General features: G+C 53.2%; 1 protein-coding gene and 1 long non-coding RNA gene across 4 annotated transcripts in view; one reads left to right on the top strand and one right to left on the bottom strand.

The window, feature by feature from the left end:
• LOC128831852 (uncharacterized) overlaps positions 1 to 19,309 on the top strand; it is a 59,494-nt gene that overhangs the window by 13,821 nt on the left and 26,364 nt on the right. The window lies entirely within an intron of this gene.
• On the bottom strand, positions 20 to 3,138 carry ARC (activity regulated cytoskeleton associated protein). Its single transcript, XM_054018658.1, has one exon. It carries the CDS (start codon positions 2,628 to 2,630, stop codon positions 1,413 to 1,415), a length of 1,218 nt encoding a protein of 405 aa, XP_053874633.1. The 5' UTR covers positions 2,631 to 3,138; the 3' UTR covers positions 20 to 1,412.

The following is a 19,309-nucleotide window of genomic DNA, read 5'->3' as shown; positions in this document are numbered from 1 at the left end:
TCAAAGTGCAGCCAGCTCTGGTCTTTGATATTTAACGTGGAAAAGTAGCACAGAGCCCAATTCCAGCTCCATCTAGTTCCAGTTTGCAGAACGAAGGGGCTGGTTTAGAAAGTCCATCGGTTTTAGACACAGTTCTGCCATCAGATTCCTCAGACCTAGGACATCAGACCTTCCAAAAGCAACGTGTATGTAGATCTGCCATCCAGGAGTCTTCTTTGCAAGCAGGGTCTGGGACCCAACACATATACCACCTCTTAACTTTGTTTCTGCTTTCCTGTAGCAAAGTCCCACAGAAACAGACTGATGATGTCCTACTGTCCTGGCATCTCCAATGGAGGGGCCTTGCTTTGCTGCTTGGGGGATATTTGCTCTGAGTTCAGAGTGTGTTTGTTTGATATAAAAAAAATAGGAATTTACCCCTGTACAACGTTGGTGCCTTGTCTGATTGCCCCACCTCACATCGCCCAAAGTAGAAAGATCTCTGGCTTATCCCCATTAATCTGCCTGGTCCTGAATCTCAGATAGAGAAGACTAATGCAGCAAGGAACAAAGGTTTAGTTGCGCCCAGTCTAGTGGTGAAACAGCACGTGCTGAATTGCCACCTGGAGGGATGGTGGGGGAGTGAGTTTGGGCTTCCCTCCCCATGGTAGCAGCAGACATGGGATGAAATTTCCCTTGTTGCTGCAACGGCCTGTTGGCATGGGTCACCCACGGGGAGAGAAGGAACTGGGAATGGAAGAGAACCACTGGGAGGAAAAATGAGAGCAGGTGCCGGGTGAGATACAACGGCAGGTGGTAAAATTGATCAAACCCCTTCAAGTTGCCATTTGCCGCAGTTCTAGGCTCACTTCGAAACCATTATGAACTTTTAAAAAGTTTCCTCCCTGAAGCTTTGGTGGGAGGATGCGAGGGAAGCGGAAGCCAGTGGTTTCCTCTTGGGCTGGACGAAGCCCCGTCAGTAAGGCAGAGATGGGCAAGAGTCAAAACAAGGATGTTCCACTGAGGAAGGGGACCCCTCTCCAGAGGATACGAGACTGGTGGGTAGGTTGGAACTCTTGGTCAATAGCTGCACCTGTTTGAAGTCCTTGAAAGGCGCCAGCATAGGGTGGCTGCCTCTGCAGGGGGGAACTGTCTAGCTTCCTGCCGGGAGTATCATAAAACTGTCCACCCCACAGTGGTTAAAATAGTATCCTCAGACTTGCCCCCACCCCCGTCACATGACTTGGGTGAGGCAGGCAGCTACGTTCTCACGTGGCCCATCCGTAAACAAAGTTCATTCCTCTGCCGAGGGCCATTGGACTGAGTCCAGCCATGACTGGTCACAGCCAGAACCTCTCACTAAGGAGAAGCTTCCTAAATCAGTCCCCTCCACACCTTTGTATAATACAGGCCAATCCCGTACTTGTACTAGCTCATATCACCGTAGCTGGTGGGGTAGGGAGCTCGGGTTGCGTCTCATCGCTGGCAATGGGACTAGCTGTGGTTGAAGGTGGCAAGCTATTAACCGAGTCCCCTGGCTGATGCTCTGGGGTTCTCTGCGGGGTCGGCTCTTCTGACTGGTCAAAGTCACTTAGGACTTCCTTCCCCCTCTGGATCAACTGCTCTAAGGTCTTGGGCAAGGGGTGACTCAGGAAGTGCTTGAATTTGGGCCGGAGGGTGCCTACCACATACTGGATAATTTCCTCCTCCTCTGCATCAGTGTAGAGTGTCTGATACAGGTCTCTCTTACGCCAGAGGAACTCGTCCAGGGGTTCCCCCTGCTTCTGGGGTAGATCCAGCTCCCGTTTGATGGCATCCCTGGTCAAAGTGCCCTCGCTATACTGCAGGAACTCCTTCTTGAACTCCACCCAGTTCTTGACCGAGTCCTGCTTGTATTCCCACCACTTTTTAGCTGGGCCGTTCATGTGGTTTTGGATCTGAGAGAGCCAGTACTCCTCAGTCCCTCCCACCTGCTTCAAATATTCCTCTAAGTGGCTCAAGAACTCCCGGGGGTCCTCAAAGATCTGGGTCTCCACCGGGGAGGCCGGAGCGTCCTCCGGGGCAGTGATCCACTGGTAGGAGTCGTGGGGCTGGGGCATGCTAGTTATCTCCCCGGGAGAGGGAGTCAGTGCATACATCTGGCTCATGTCAAGGGCGTAATCGTAAATCTCCCCGTCATTGCCCCTGCTCTCCGGGCCGCCCACCCCGACGGAGACAGTCTGCCTGGCATGGTCCGTGGGGCCATATTTGCCCCCCATAGACTCCAACCGGTCTGCCCATTTCTCCAGGCGGAAGAACACCTCCCTCCAGACATTCATCTCCCTCTTAACCCACCTCTCCAGGTGGGCAATAGTCTCCTGGCATCTGGCCAGGCAGGCCTTGATGGACTTTTTCCACCTCTGGTTGTCCGTGGATGGGACATGGTCCTCCAGGTTATTCTCTAGCTTCCCCACTGATTTCTGCAAGCCTTTCAGCTCCCGCTCCACCTGCTTGGACACCTCCGTGAGGAGGTGCCGGTGGGTCCTCCTGACATGCTCCAGCATCTCAGCCCTGCACTTCCCTATCTGCAGGATCACGTTGGGCTTATTGGCTACTCCGCGGTGCCCCTGGAAGGTGTGGACGCTCCCATTGGTGATGCTATCCAGCTGCATGGTACCTGTGGCGTGAACAGGCTAAACCAAGCAGCAATGCAACAGAGCTAGCGATAAAGCCCTAGTGGTTACCCGGGGCTTTTAATTTATTAACACTCCCGCCCTGCTTTTAAATCCTCTCCCGAAAGGCACACACCGCCCCCTCTTGCCTCCCCAAGGATGTCTCACACAAACACAACCGAGTCAGATATCACCCCAAGGAGAGCTGTCCAGTCCCCTTTGCAGCCAGCAGGAGTCGGTGGCAAATTCGTTCAGGCCGTTCCCAGCGCGCTGGTCCCACGTGCCTCGGGTGACTCCGTCACGGCGGTGAGCGTCTGGGAAAGAGAGGGCGTCCCGGCCTGGGATCTCTGGTGTCTGCTGCTCCTCGTCCGGAGTGAGGGATCTTGATCGGCTGAGAGTTCCCTCTGCACAAACACACACACAGCTAGAAGCTGCTTGCTAAGATCCTAGCGATTTCCAATCTGCTGTTAACTTCGAGTGCCAAGTGCCGGTGAAAGCGAGAAAGAGCTCCTTCGCTTCCCTGTCGGAACTGCTACTGTCTCAGGCATTCCCTTGTACTTATACCTCGCCCAGCTCCACATGTAGGCGGCACCCTGCCTCTTCCTCCACTCGCAGCTCCGCGCTCATTGGAGGAGAGCGGGCCGATGGCTGTGGCAACACAAATCTTGGCAGCCCTCCCTCTGCTTCCCGCCCCCTCGCGCACACCCCCAGCCTCAACGCTGAGAAGCGCTTGAAAGGTTCTGGAGACAGTTGGATGGATGGATGAGTAATCCCACCTTCTGCCTTTCAACTCCCAGAAAGCACTTATTCATCCCTCAACTATTTACTCAGCAAGGTCATCATTAGCATGCTTCCCCCAGCGGCGCTCACAGAGGGGGGAAACGCATATGAATTCAGTGTGTCACACCAAGCCAGCCGCCCACAGTCCCCCGCACACCCCCTGCTCACACACACACACACACACAGGCAATTGTTGAAAATTGTGATAATTCAGCAGAAAGGAGAAAGGGGAGGGAGTGGAGTGGCCGGAGCCACTGGGATTCAAATGAAAACACTCTGGAATTTCTAACGCTCTGGTAGGTGGGAGTTGTTCCAGTCATTTAATGACACCAGGCCAGCTGCTATCTTGGGGATGGTTGTGATGGAGGGAGGGAAGGGAGAGGAGGGGGGGAAATCTCAACTAGGTTTTCCACCAAATTAAATCCGCCCATCCAAAGTGCGTTCCTTACTAATCTTGAATCAGATGCTTTAATTGTTCTGCCAGCCCACAGACGCAGATGAAGCTGCATTTGTTCTTGGCAAGGCAGGAAAGCCAACCATAAAAGGAGACCGGGGCCTTATATAACCGACGGATGAAGGATTCCCTTCCAGAGAGAGTTCCCTTCTGGAAGAGCCGTCATACGGATGGGGGGAGTGGTGGGATGGGTGCGTGTGCCTCCTCGTTCCAAGGAGGAGGGAGTTGTCCTGGGTCGCTTACTCAGAGGGGTCGCAGTGTTATGTAATGAGGTGGCTCATACCGGTCCCCAGGGGATGTCTCCCCCCTACACTCTGGGCAGCATGCCAGCCATGCCAAGGCAGTGTCCGCACCAGGCTATTTGCCAAGTGTCTCCTACCGTCACAAGGGCTGGTTCAGCTCTGACGCTGGCAGGGAGAGCGGGAGCCTGAGCGTGGACAGGATGCCAGCAGTTGCTAGTATTTTAATGACCCCCTGCTCAGAGGAGAGCCAGCTGGTACGGTGGTTCAAAGGCTGGTGGCCTCTGTCGCTCCCACGGGAGCTGGGGTGGCAGCGCGTAGACCAAGCCATAGTGGCTGAGATCAAGCCACACAACTCCCAGCTGGTGCCTGATGCATCCTCCTCTGCTGGCATGTTGTTATGTGACATGCCATGGACCTAGGGTGCTTCTCTTCCTCCCTTGGTCCCCTAGTAGCAGGTATCCAGCTGTCCGAATCACCTGCTGCCCTGTGGGTCCCTCCGGCCACAGGACCGATATCCCAGGGATCCTGTCTTAAAGCTCCGTGGCTGATAAGCATCTAGTCTCAAGGATTTCATGGAGTCGTAGACGTTAGAGAAGGAAAAGGACAATCCCGCATGGGCAGCACCGGGTCGTTCCCTAGAGGACAGGCTTAGGTGTTCTATCCAGCCCATGTCCCATGTAGTGAGTTAGGTGAGTGCATCAGATTACGAACCCAGTTTTCAAGGGTCTTGCTTTGCATGCCCAGTCACCAGGGGTGTGCACGTCACTTGGGGAACTGCTTGCACAACTGCCGCAACAGAGTACACACTTTGCACACCTACCTGGACACCGGCCCCTGTGCAACGCTTCTCCCCCATCTTCCACCGCACGCACGCACACACACACACACACACACACACCCCTAGCTCCATCCGGCTGTGTCCCGCCGAACACTGGAGTTACACCAGCGATGAATTCGGCCCACGATGTAAAGAGCGACTAGTGTCTCACTCCACACACAAACCCCACGCCCAAAGCCCGAGTCGCCAGGAGGTTGGGCTGGGCCCGGATGGTGCTTTCGATTCAGTTTGTCTGATTCCAGCTCTGCTTTCTGCAATGCGCTGGTTCCCTCCCGAGCTGTTTGGCTTTCTGGGGGCTGGGAAGGGGGGGTTCCTTCTGGGCTTCCTAGGGAATGTCTGGCTGGTGGAAAATACCATGACAACTGTTTTCCTGGTATTGCTAATTAAAGGAAGGTGAGTAGGCAGCAAGGAAAGAAGGAGGGGAGCCGGAAGCAAAGGGAGGGAGAAAGAGAACTGGCACAGACACGGGGGAATGGGGACAGTGGGAGAGACAGACAGACCCAGCCAGAGGGTCACTGCGACCATGGAGAGGGACAAACAGGAAGAGCGGGGCCAGGAGGGTCACAGGGAAAGGAGACTCTGCAGCATAGTTTTTATGATTGCCACTGTTTATCACTGGCCACCATGGTGCTCTGCACTGAGCTAGACACGCGGAGCCCTCGTGCACAGGCTGATCGGAAGGGGGCACGAGCTGGAGAGAGGATGACAAGCTGGAGAGCAGAACAGAAGGGGAGATGAAAGGCTCTTTCTCGCCCTGTCACCGGTGGAGCCGAACCAGCTCTAGCAAGCAGAGGAGACACTGGGCAAAGGGAGAAAGGAAAACCAGGGCGGGCAATGAGCAGCCGGCTCCCATACTGCTGAGAGAGGAGAGGGGAGCAGAAAGAAAGAAAGAGGGAGGGAGGGAGAGCAAGCTAAATAGAAAGAACAGAATTCATCTCTCACTGACACTGGTGTCAACTGGGGTTTATTCCCCTGTGTGAGATCAGAATCAAGCACAAAACATCCGAAGAGGGGGGGAAAAGGGCTAATTAGACTGACCCCGAAACGAGTGCACTCTGGGAGAGAGAGCACCGAAAACCCACACCGACCATCAAAAGGAGTAGCTCGTCATTCTCCAGTGGAGTCCCCTCAGGGCTGAGTTTGAGCCTGTACCTTTAAGAGTGTGGCCTCCCCCCAGAACCCTGGGCTCCCCAGAGCTCAGTAGCCCCCCAGTGCACTGGCCGCTACAGGAGAAACAAGAGGCAAGCTGTGGGGAAGAGTTCCCCTGGCCACCTGCGGTGGGGTGCTTCAGCTCCCTTCATGTGCTAGGGATGTGCGGAGATGCTGCCCCCGGTGCCACACGAGATGTTTCCCCTAGGGCATCAGTGGCAGTTGTTGACCAAAAGGAAAAACGCCTATCACAGTGAGTTTGTGTGGGTCCTGTAGTTACCGTAAAGGGAGGCTGAATGGCCAATGGAAATAACTTGGGCTTGGCACTCCTGGTTTGAATCCCAGTTGCACCGCTAGCTCTCTGTGACCCTGGGGAGAAATGTCCTCCCTGCCTCAGTTTACCCATCTACAAGACAGATGCTGTGTGCTAGGCTACAGGAGAGCAGCTCAAATCAAGGTGCTAAAGGAAAGCACTGAGGCTGCGTAGTGAGGTGCGCAGCTGAGAACAGGCAGAAGGTGCTGCATTTGCAGTATCTGCATTGCCTAGAGCCTTACTGTGAAGACTAGCAACGTGCTCTAGTCTGGAGCAGAGCTGGCCCCACCACATCAGTTTCTGGTCAACTCGACTGCAATCACACTGCGGGATTACAGCTTGAGCTGACATCCGGAGTAAGCTCTGATCTAGCTAGCTCAGGTTCCAGAGCTGCAAAGGCGGGACAGCGTGAACTTCTGCACAGGCTGTGCAAACCTGCCCACATCCTGGGGAATTATTCATGAGGCTAGCCTGTGATTCACAGATTCCAAGGCCAGCGGGACCTTTGTGGTCATCTAGCCTGACCTCCTGCATAGCACAGGGCAGAGAACTGCTCCAAATCAATTCCTAGTGCATACTGCTTAGATAAACAGCCAGGCTTCATTTAAAAATTGTCAGTAATAGAGACTCCACCACAATCTTTGGTAAATTGTTCCAGCGGTTAACTACACATACTGTTAAAAGTTTCTGCCTTATCTCCAGTCTGAATTTGGCCTGCTTCAAGTTCCAGCCATTGGATAGAGTTAGATCTTCCTCTGCTAGACTGAAGAGCCAGTTATCAAATATTTGTTCCCATTGGAAGTCCAGATAGACTGTGATCAAGTCACCCCTTAACCTCTTGAGTCTGTCTATAAAACATGCTTTCTAATCCTTTAGTCATTCTTGTGGCTTTTCTCTGAATCTCTCCAATTTATCAGCATCCTCCTTCAGGAGGGAGGAAAATTGTTCTTCTTAACCTCTCAGGATAGGACAAGAAGCAATGGGCTTAAATTGCAGCAAGGGCGGCTTAGGATGGACATCAGGAAAAACTTCCTAACTGTCAGAGTGGTTAAGCACTGGAATAAATTGCCTAGGGAGGTTGTGGAATCTCCATCATTGGGGATTTTTAAGAGCAGGTTAGACACCTATCAGGGATGGTCTAGATCAGGGGTCGGCAACCTTTCAGAAGTGTTGTGCTGAGTCTTCATTTATTCACTCTAATTTAAGGTTTCGCGTGCCGGTAATACATTTTAACGTTTTTAGAAGGTCTCGTTCTATAAGTCTATATTATATAACTAAACTATTGTATGTAAAGTAAACAAGGTTTTCAAAATATTTAAGAAGCGTCATTTAAAATTAAATTAAAATGCTGATCTTACACCACCAGCCTGCTCAGCTCGCTGCCAGCCTGTGGCTCTGTTCACCTAGGCCGGCAGCGGGCTGAGCAGGGCCTGCGCCCGGGACCCCAGACCTGGGGGGGGATGTTTCAGGGGTCAGGGCAGAGGGCTGGGGGAGGGGGTTCAGGGCAGAAGGCTGGGTGTGTGTGGGGGTTCAAGGGTCAGGGCAGAGGGCTGTGGAGGGTGCAGGGCAGAAGGCCGGGTGTGTGTTGGGGTGTGGGGGGTTCAGGGCAGAAGGCTGGGTGTGGGGGGGGGTTCAAGGGTCAGGGCAGAGGACTGGGGGTATGGGGGGTGCAGGGCAGAAGGCTGAGTGTGTGGGGGGGGTTCAGGGCAGAGGGCTGGGGCTGTGGGGGTGCAGGACAGAAGACTGGGTGTGTGTTGGGGTGGGGGAGTTCAGGGCAGAGGGCTGGGGGTGTGTTGGGGTGGGGGAGTTCAGGGCAGAGGGCTGTGGGGTGGGGGTGCAGGGCAGAAGGCTGGGTGTATGGGGGGGTTCAGGGCAGAGGGCTGGGGGCATGGGGGGTGCAGGGCAGAAGGCTAAGTGTGTGGCGGGGTTCAGGGCAGAGGGACGGGGCTGTGGGGGTGCAGGGCAGAAGTCTGGGTGTGTGTTGGGGTGTGGGGGGTTCAGGGCATAGGGCTGGGGGTGTGTGGAGAGTGCAGGGCAGAAGGCTGGGTGTGGGGGGGTTCAGGGCAGAGGGATGGGGCTGTGGGGTGCAGAGCAGAGGGATGGGTGTGTGTTGGGGTGAGGGGATTCAAGGCAGAGGGGTGGGGGTTCAGGGCAGAGAGCTGGGGTGTGTGGGGGTGCAGGGCAGAAGGCTGGGTGTGGGGGGGGTTCAGGGCAGAGAGATGGGGGGGTGCAGGGCAGAGGGCTGGGGTGCTCGGCTCGTGGGGGTGCTCCCAGCCCCCTGTCCTGAGCAGCTCATGGCAGGGGGCTGGAAGAGATATGCCCTGTTCCACCCCCTTCCCCCAGGCTGCGTCCCCTACAGAGCTGTGTGCATGCTGCCGCTCTTCCCCTTACCCCTTGCTAGGGCCATCAACTGATTGGCGCAGGGACGGAGAGGGGGAGGGGAAGGAAAGCAAGATGCTGGGGGGAAGAAGCGGGAGAGGGGGAAGCTTGGCTGCTGCAGAACCAAGCTTCTGCCTCCTGCCCTCGCAGGGGAGAGCGGTGGGCGGGGGGGCAGGGGGGGGCTGAGTGGGGCTGGGGGCCGGGACCGCGGCAGGGAGCTGCGTGCCACTCAGAATCGGGTCGCGTGCTGTGTTTGGCACGTGTGCCGTAGGTTGCCGACCCCTGGTCTAGATAATACTTAGTCCTGCCATGAGTGCAGGGGACTGGACTAGACGACCTCTCGAGGTCCCTTCCAGTTCTATGATTCTATGATTCAATTGCAGCCACCCAAACTGGGCACAGGATTCAAGTAGCCGTTCCACCAGTGCCAAATTCAGGGGTAGAATAACTTCTCTGCTCCTCCTCGAGCTTCCCCTGTTTATGCAGCCCAGGACGGCATTAGCCTTCAGGCCACAGCGTCACACTGGGCACTCGTGTTCAGCTAATTATCCACTACAACCCTCAGAGCTTTTTCCGAGTCACTGCTTCCCCGTCCCCTGTCCTGTAAGTATGGCCGACATTCTTTGTTCTTAGATGTATACATTAGCCATAGTATAACACATATTATTTGCTTGTGCCCTGCTTACCAAGTGATTCAGATTGCTCAGTGACCTGTCCTCTTCTTTATTTACCACTTGGCCACACCCCAAGGCGCCGGTAAAGTCACAAGACAGTTGTTTTCTTCTAACACTGAACAAGGAACTTTACTGGAATAAAGAAAACAGTGGGTTTGTCTTCACTGCAGCGGTTCGCTTGAGCGACGCCTCTCCGCCTAGCCTTGCAAACCACTGGAGCTGCCCAGCGGGACTAGATTAGCAGTTGGTGAGTTGTGCTAACTCCAGCTGGAGCTGCATCACCACTGCATTACTGGCTGGAGTGTCAACCACACCGGATCTTCGGCCTTCCCACCGCCTGGAGGGGCCAGAGAGCTGGAATTTAAAGCACCACTTAACTCAAGTGAGAGATGTTTGTGCATGAACGGGTGCCCTTTTAGGGGCAACATTGGGGTTATAGCTTGAGCTGACAAACCCACCGCATTATCCGTAAGCTGCCCAGCCTTTCTCCCTCCTTCACTGCAGAGGTCAGCCTAGATTAGAGGTTTCCCCAGCCTCAACCCACCAGCCCTCCTGCTATAGATTTAAGTGTGCGCCCTCTTAGCTCTGCATGCGGCAGAAAGTCGGCCGGTCGGTTGTTTTTTCTGGAAGCAACGTCTGCAGGAAGGGTGGTCGGAAGGAGAGACAGAGATGTGTAAAAAAAAAAATAACAATAATAATACCTTTAGAGTACAGTCGAGCGCTCTAGTCATCCGTCTCCAGGCCGGGAACATTCCATTCCATTCAAACCGCACTCAGAACGCACAACATACCAATCACAACACAATTCATGTCAGCACCTGCACTGTTCTTGCCGCCTCAAAGTGGGCATCCACTGTACTTCTTTGTCGAAACCCCCTCATTTTGTGGCGGCGGGGAGCTCGCAAGTGGGGGACATCAGAGGATAAATGCTTTATTGGTATTAATTATTATTATTATTGCTAATAGCTGGGAGCAGGGAAGCCTGCGAGTTCTTCCCATTTCCCCCCCCCCCAACTAGCACTTCCTTTTGGAGCCAGATAAATCTTGTTCCAGCATTAAAAAAAACAAAAAATTCAGAGTGGCCTTTATTTTCTAATGCAATGTTTTTTGGTTTTGTTTCCTTGGTGGGCGGGGAAAATATTAACAAGCGATTGAATATGCTGCTCTTACAATTGTGTCCCCGCAGCGTCAAACCAGCAGAGGCTTAATCAAGGAAACAAACTCACGCTCTTTATTATTTTTGCTGTTCTTTTTGCCTTTCCAATCTGAACGGTGCCCTTGGCTGTTCTGACACTGATGGGATTAATGCGATTATAGGGACGTAGCTAAATTGGCCTGGTATATTTGTCACATATCGAGCTGATTAGCTGAAGGGGTACACGTCTGTTGCTAGAAAAGTAACCAAGCCACATTCGGATCTTGTTTACATTGGTGAAAATCTGGACTAATGCCAGTGAAGTTATGGGTGTAGCGTGGCGTGGAATCCAGCCCCCATTGATTAGCTGGGGTTATTTTTAAGTGTGTACTCCTCTTCCTTTTAGCATTGAATTGTCTATCCACTGTTTCTGACTTATGTCAGTTTTAACACCTCTTCAGCAGTAAATCTTAAAATGATGGGGAGGAGGCATTCTGGTTTGATTTCCAGCCACCCCAGGGCCTGGTTTCCATCAATGGGTGAGATTACTGACTGCATCCGCAGAGTTCTCATCAGTCGCTATTGTGCAGTGTTGCTAACCTGAGCCTGAACCAGCTTTGCATCAAAGTCATCCGGGGACACAATAATCATCCAGGTTCTTGAGGGCTAATGAAAAGTGGCACTTTCACGTTGGTACCTACGTTCGAACGGAGAAATAAACAGCCCACGTGGTGTCCCTGATGCCTGCACCGGGATCACGGCATTCCTATGTGGAAGGGGTGGTCTTGGCACCCTTCCCACTGTCCCAGCACCGGCAGGGAGCCCCTGGTGGGTCTGGGGGTCTCTTGTGGGGCTGGAGTGGGCTGGGGCCTGGATGTTGTCCCCCCGATGTGTTGATATATCAGCAGAATCCCCTGGTACTAGGGAATCCCCTTTACAGAAGCCAGGAGATGCCTCGTCAGCACGGGTAAGGAGTGGACATCCGGGCAGGTAGGCCCAGAATCAAGGGAGGCCCCAGAGAGATATCATCCAAGAGCTGCAGGATCTGGGGGTCAACCCCTTGCTCGTTCCATGGGGCGGAGGATAGGCCAATGCTGGGGCAGGAGTTTAACCCCCACCAGCGCCTGTCTCCAAGGAACAGTCTGGGAGAGTCCCATGAGAGGAGCTCCATCCACATCTCCAGCATGACCTGCGCACTAGCTAGCCCAGGGAAGAGAGGGCTTGGCTGGGACACTGCGCTATGCTGATCCGTGATGGTCTTTTATAGCCCTGGGTGGCTGCTACAGCCTGGCATGGCTACTCAGGGCAGGGGCGGCTCTAGCTTTTTTGCCGCCCCAAGCACGGCAGTCAGGCTGCCTTCGGCGGCATGCCTGCGGGAGGTCCCCGGTCCCGCGGATTCGGCGGCATGTGTGTGGGAGGTACGCCGGTCCCGCGGCTTCGGCGTACCTGCCGCCGAATTGCTGCCGAATCCGCGAGACCGGCGGACCTCCCGCAGACATGCCGCCGAAGGCAGCCTGACTGCCGCCCTTGCAGGGACCGGCACACCGCCCCCCGCGGCCTGCCGCCCCACACGCGCTTGGAGTGCTGGTGCTTGGAGCTGCCGCTGACTCAGGGGCACTGGCCTGCACAGAGCCACAGCAGGATCAGGGTCATGTACAGGCGAACTTACAGCCACCTGCACTCTGCACACTGCGTAGCTGCGGTGGTCCGTAACTGGTCTGGATAATACCCCTGTCCTATTCATCCAGCAATGTGGGGTTGCTTGACTTTGGCTTTGGAAGCTCCTAGGTTACTAGAAAAGTTTTCTTGAACACTGTTGGAGATATCAGTGTTGCCAGACTTCACTTGTCTTGTGATGGTCGATGTTTTTTCTTAAAGCACCAGCCCCTGGAGTCATGTGATGACACGAGAATCTCAGCTTACACTAAAAAAAAAAAAAAAAAAAGTAAGACTCTGGCCCTTCATGACTGGGGAGAAAAGCTGGAACGTGGAAACCCTAATGGTTAAAAAAGAACAGACGGCGAATAAAAATAGCCCAACCTTTCTGATTTTTACGGTAATTTCATGAATTTGGGAGTCTGAGTTTTGAACACTACAAGATTGAAATCCCCGGTAACCATAATCACCAAAACACTCCTACCAATAGAGCCTGCCTTTGAACTGTGAGAGACGGGGATCAATTTGCTCTTTCGCATACATTCTCTCAAGTCAGGCTTAAATGTGAAGCCTCAGTCAGTGCCTGTAGCATATTAGAAAACTCGCGGTCTGACCCTCAGCCAGTGTGCACTGAAGTTAACGGAGCTACACCAGCTGACAATCTGGCCACTGGTTCTTGTCTCTGATTTCCAGCTGTGGCCTTTACATTTTGCTGTGCACCCCTCTTTGCCAGGAGACCCAGGTTCAGTGAAAAGGGGGACAAGGGGAAATAAGAGCTTCCCAGGGTAATAATAATAACAACAATACCCAGCTCTTGCTCAGCAGATCTCAAAACACTTCACTGGGAGGTCAGTATTACTACTGGCCCCATTTTACAGAAGGAAAAATGGAGGCACTGGCCCAAGAGCTAAGACTAGAACCGGCCCTAAGGCCCAGCCTAGGGAGCTCCCCACTCCGCTAATTAAATGGGCTGCATTAATTTACCAAGCCTCTTGTGTTGGCTAAACCTTCATTCCAGCCCATCAGGCTGCATTCCGACCGGTATCAATCCCCAGCCAACTGCCTTCACTGCAGCACAGACTAGCCCACGGCGGGTGCTGAGGTTTGTTTATTTCCCCTGTTTTGCTTTCTGCTGCCTCTCTGCACAGACTAACCCACAGCGTGATTGCTTCCTTCTCTGATCAGTGCTACTCCTGGCTTTCATCCACTAACCTGCTCCAGCCAGTGGGAGGTTCGGCTTGATTAAATGCATGCAGCCACCTTCTGTTTGCTGAGCCTAGCAGTTGAGTAGCTGGTTCCAGGGTGCTCTGGGGAACCCGTGCCATGGCTGATGGAGAGGAAGGGAAAGGTTACTTCCTGTGGTCAGGGGGCCTGATTCTGAGCTTTCTTAGCCTGGTTTTACACCAGTGTAACTCCACTGACTTCCGTGATGTTACTTTTGGACTTCTAGTGCTGTAAATGAGAGTTGAATCTGGCCTGGTTAGGAGCAGGAAGGTGACTCGGGGGGGACAAGAGAAAGCAGAAGGCAGTGACAGCTCTGGGTCAGGAGACTGATAGGTGAGGTTGAGATCTAATGTGGGCAGCAGCTTGTCCCACATCTGCCTACTGTGGGGTTCTGGCACCAGCTCCTGAAACACCTGGTGCTGGCCTCCATCAGAGACAGGATACAAAGTGGATGGACTATGGTCTGATCTAGTCTGGCAATTCTGGAAGGCAGGAAAAATGCAATTAAAAACCCTCTTGACTTGTAATTACCTGTGTGATGGGTTAGATCACAGAAACCCCCTGGGAGCTGCCACCCAATGTGCCAAGACTACTTCTACCCCTGCTTTCCCTGCCAGCTCAGGACTCCAGCATCCTGTCTTGCTGAGCCAGACACGCCCGTCTGCTTCAACACAGACCCAGGGTCTGAATGACTTGCTCCAAAGCTGCAAGTTTACCTGAAAGCAGCTCACAGAAGTGTGCCTGTCTTTAGCACTCAGATGCCCAACTCCCAATGGGGTCCAAACCCAAATAAATCCGTTTTACCCTGTATAAAGCTTATACAGAGTAAACTCATAAATTGTTCACCCTCTATAACACTGATAGAGAGATATGCACAGCTGTTTGCTCTGAGTTAATTAATAAGTAAAAAGTGATTTTTATTAAATACAGACAGTAGGATTTAAGTGGTTCCAAGTAGTAACAGACAGAACAAAGTAAGTCACGGAGCAAAATAAAATAAAATGCTCAAATCTATGTCCAATAAAACTGAATACAGATAATCTCACCCTCAGAGATGCTTCAGTAAGCTTTTTCTCAGACTGGACACCTTCCAGGCCTGGGCACAATTCTTTCCCCTGGTACAGCTCTTGTTGCAGCTCAGGTGGTAGCTAGGGGATTCTTCATGATGGCTCCTCTCCCCTTTGTTCTCTTCTACCCCTTTATATATCTTTTGCATAAGGCGGGAATCCTTTGTCCCTCTCTGGGTTCCCACCCCTTCCTTCTCAATGGAAAGACACCAGGTTAAAGATGGATTCCAGTTCAGGTGACATGATCACATGTCACTGCAAGACTTCATTGCCCACTTGCCAGCACACACATATACAGGAAGACTCACAGGTAAATACAGCCATCTGCAGACAATGGGAGTCATCAAGATTCCAAACCATCATTAATGGCCCACACTTTGCATAATGACAATAGGCCCTCAGAGTTATATTTCATATTTCTAGTTTTAGATCCAAGAGTGGTACATTTCTACAAATCGGATGATCACACTCAGTAGATTATAAGCTTGGTAATGATACCTTACAAGAGACCTTTTGCATGAGGCATATCCCAGTTACATTATATTCACTCATTAGCATATTTTTATAAAACCATATAGACTGCGACGTCACAACCTAATTTTACAGATCTGTCTTATAATTTTGCAAGCCTGGGGGTGGCAATAATTGGACCCCTTGTTGGTGCGATGTGACACCCTGTGACATTTCTCTTGTGTGTGTATACCACATAGCCAGCAGCTTTGTGCCTAATAATTGATTCAGTCAGAGAGACTCACATGCAGGGAGAACAAACTTCCAGTGGTATGGTCAGTTTCTAAAAAAACCTGCATCTCAACTAACAGCAAAGCATGTCTCCAAGATCTAACGGCCTATACGTTCAGTTAAACTTGTAAAATCACCTGTAACTCTTTTCAGCTTGGAAAAGAGATGACTATGGGGGCATATGATAGAGGTCTATAAAATCATGACTGGTGGGGAGAAAGTAAATAGGGAAGTGTTATTTACTCCTTCTCAGAACACAAGAACTAAGGGCCAACAAATGAAATGAATAGGCAGCAGGTTTAAAACAAACAAAAGGAAGTATTTCTTCACACAACGCACAGTCAACCTGTGGAACTCTTTGCCACAGGATGTTGTGAAGGCCGAGACTAGAACAAGGTTCAAAAAAGAACTAGATAAATTCATGGAGAATAGGTCCGTCAATGGCTGTTAGCCAGGATGGGCAGGAATGGTGTCCCTAGCCTCTGTTTGCCAGAAACTGGGAATGGGCGACAGGGGATGGATCACTTGATGATTACCTGTTCTGTTCATTCCCTCTAGAGCACCTGGCATTGGCCACTGTCCGCAGACAGGATACTGGGCTAGATGGACCTTTGGTCTGACCCAGTATGGCCATTCTTATGTTTTTAACAGAACCATCCAGTTGCTTTTAATAATATTACAGCTGGCAGAGACCAGAGACTGTATAGGTCCTGACTCCTCACTCACCCGTAGGGGTGGGAACGTCTCAGGTAATGGCTGATACACCTTTAATAATGACAAAGAATTCCTAAAGACCGTGTATATTTGGCAGGGGTTCTGTGCATGGGAAATTCACCCTGCCCCTGCTACAAACCTTTAGCCTCCCAGTGTGTCAGGACCGGGGTGTGGGTGGTCAGACCTAATGGTTGGAGCCACAGCAGTCAGGAACCAGAAGTCAGAGCAGAGAGCCAGGAAGCGAGCAGGGGAACAGGCAGGAACGGACTAGAGCAGGGCAACAACGAGGCTAGGAAAAAGGCAGGCATCGGAGCCTCACTTCAGCCATGCAGGCTGTCCTACCGCAAGCCAGTCTGCCTCGAGGCTCGTCCTCAGGCGTGGCTGACAGGGCTCGATCCTGACCCAAAGCCGCTAAACTCCTTCCACCAGCACTAAATTCACCAAGGGCCAGATTGTGAATGTGTGTGTGCAAGGGGTGGGGGGAAAGTAAGCTCCCCCCCCTTCTCCTCCATTGCCTGCTATAGCTCTTCCCAAAGGGGGTTATGAGTCCCTGAAGCACAGCGCCTCCTGCTGGTCTCGCCGGGGTAGTGCAGCGCTGCACCATGGCCAGTGAGGGCCAGCCTTCACAATGCCATACAATTCAACAGCTCGCTCCTGAACCCAGCCAGGGGCTGAGAGAGAGCCTTGCTCCGAGGAAATGCCCACACCAGGGGCTGTGCTTGTGGAGGGGGTGTGAGCCGTGCTCCTCCGAACGATAGACTTGTAGGTAAGAGAGAATGAGTCAGCCTGGGGGCAGGTCCCCGCTGCACCGCAACCGCCCTGGGTGACCCCGAGCAGATCATTGGATCTCTCTGGGCTTCATCTGGGAAGTGGGGATAACCAGGCCTCCCTTTGCCTGTTGGCTGCTTGGGGCAGGTGTGGACAGCTATGGGTCCATACAGCACCTGCGGGGCCCTGATCTCAGCGCTACCAGGACCCAAATAATTCCGGAGGCATCAGGTCTTCGGCAAGGCTCTTTTGCTGCTCACGGGTGTCTTCCTCCATTTCACCCAGAATAGCCTGTGTCACCACTTGACCTTACAAAGCAAAGGTGCCTCGGGGGGAGGATATCTGGGTTTCCCACCCCACCTCCCTTTTTTCTGTCATGTTTTCCCCAGCACCTGCTTCGAACGCCCTGGAGAACCAAGTTGGTCTGGTCTGTATCTGCTCCCTGCCTTAGTGAGGCTCAAAGCCGGGGTGGGGAGAGACTGAGAGGCAGGAGGGGGAGCGAGAGGATGACAGGGAAGGGGGGAGTGAGGCGTGGGAGGGGTAGACGCGTGGGCTGAGCGTGTGTGACAGGTGTAGAGAGAGCCATCTCCTTGACTCCCAGACTCCTGTACATGCTGCTGTCATTCCATGCAAACACCCCCACCTCCACATGCTTCCCCTGCTCTGGAAAGCAGTGAGACACCCTGAGACAGTCAGAGGTGAGAGGAGGAATGCCTCAGAGCCATGGGGAGAGGGGGCGGAGATGCCATTGTGCTGTGTAGCCACCTCCCGCTGGACACTGCTGAGAAAGCAGAGCCCCTGGCCTGGATGGGTCATGCCCCCCCTGCCCCGACAGACAGCTGGCCGGTCTCTGTCATGCTTGGCAACACCCGTCATGCCCAGAAAGTCTCCTCGAATTGAACGGAGAGTGATAGGGATGGGAACAGCATGAGAGGGGGAGATTCTAAGGCATCCTAACAGCAAGCTGAGGTCGTTACGTACCCCCAGGGGAAAGCATATACCAGCCCCACGCCCAGGACTCGGGCCAGCCTGAACCGGCTGTTGTCTGGGCTGTGTCACTTCCCTACACAATGCCTCTTGGTCTGTAGCTCAGAGCCCCAGCCAGCCAGGTACTCAGTATCCCCGATCCCTAGCAAATCACCAGGGGCGGAAGACCCCGGGCGCCCTGCCGGCGCCTCCCAGTGCTGTAAATTCGTAAGCTCCTGAGGGCGGGGGTCTTGGCATTGTGGGCAGCCCATCCTTAGTGAAGAGGGCAGCCCCACTGACATCAGTAATAACTCACGCGAGGAAGGGTTTGCAGGATCATGTCTACACAGCACCTTAAGACTATAACAGGGTTCAAAAAGCACTAGATAGATTCATGGAGGATGAATGCCTATTAGCCAGGATGGGCAGGGATGGTGTCCCTAGCCCAGGGGTACGCAACCTATGGCACGCATGCCGAAGGCGGCACGCAAGCTGATTTTCAGTGGCACTCACACTGCCCGGGTCCTGGCCACCAGTCCGGGGGGCTCTGCATTTTAATTTAATTTTAAATGAAGCTTCTTAAACATTTTAAAAACTTTATTTACTTTACATACAACAATAGTTTAGTTCTATATTATAGACTTATAGAAAGAGACCTTCTAAAACCGTTAACATGTATGACTGGCACGTGAAGCAGGCTCAGTGCCTTCGCTGGAGTGTGGCGCTCACTGGGGTTAAGGGCAGTTCATTCAGCGCTGCCGGACCGGCTGGCGCCGGGTTCCCTGCGACATGGGCAGAGGGCTAACCCAACCAGGGACTGACGGAGACACTGGTGCGACATTCATTGCCAAGGTGCCAGTGCTGTGTGCGGTACAAGATTGAGAGCTCTGGAGAGATGGACTGGAGCTCCCCCGGAGATCAGGCATCTCCCCCTTTCTCTCAGCCTCAGCGTGTTCCCCGACCTCCATGTATCAGGAAACCACCATCCACTGCCCCCTCTCCGCACAAACACACACACCAGCTCTGGATTTGTTTCCCTTCCGCCAATGGCGCCAAATCCTCCTCCCTAAACCTGCCTAGGCGGGCTGGCAGGGGGCAGAGTGCTAGGGTGGGTCACAGTACAGGGCACTGGGGCCTGTCCCGGCGCAGAGAGCGGGGGCATGCCACAGCGCTGGGGCATGTTATGATGCAGGATGCTGCAGCGTGCCCTGAGTCAGGGTACCGGGGTTGTGCCAAGGTGCAGGATGCAAGGACATGCCAAGGTGCAGAATGTTGGGGCATACCATGGCTTTGGCTGCTAGGGTGTCCCAAGGCAGGGGGAGGGATAGCTCAGTGGTTTGCGCATTGGCTTGCTAAACCTGGGGTTGTGGGTTCAATCCTTAAGGGGGCCATTTATGGTTCAGGGGCAAAAATCTGTCTGGGGCTTGGTCCTGCTTTGAGCAGGGGGGTTGGACTAGATGACCTCTTGAGGTCCCTTCCGACCCTGATATTCTGTGCCAGGGTGTACCATGGTACCAGATGTTGGACTGAGCTTCAGCACAATGCACTGGAACCTGTCACAGTACAGGATTCCCCACAG

Source organism: Malaclemys terrapin, chromosome 2, assembly GCF_027887155.1.
Source record: "Malaclemys terrapin pileata isolate rMalTer1 chromosome 2, rMalTer1.hap1, whole genome shotgun sequence".
NCBI classification, from domain to species: domain Eukaryota; kingdom Metazoa; phylum Chordata; order Testudines; family Emydidae; genus Malaclemys; species Malaclemys terrapin.
This window is presented reverse-complemented; position numbering and strand designations above follow the sequence as displayed.

Coding starts and splice junctions, on each gene's coding strand:
- ARC (XM_054018658.1), bottom strand. CDS start 2,630: ATGCAGCTGGATAGCATCACCAATGGGAGCGTCCACACCTTCCAGGGG.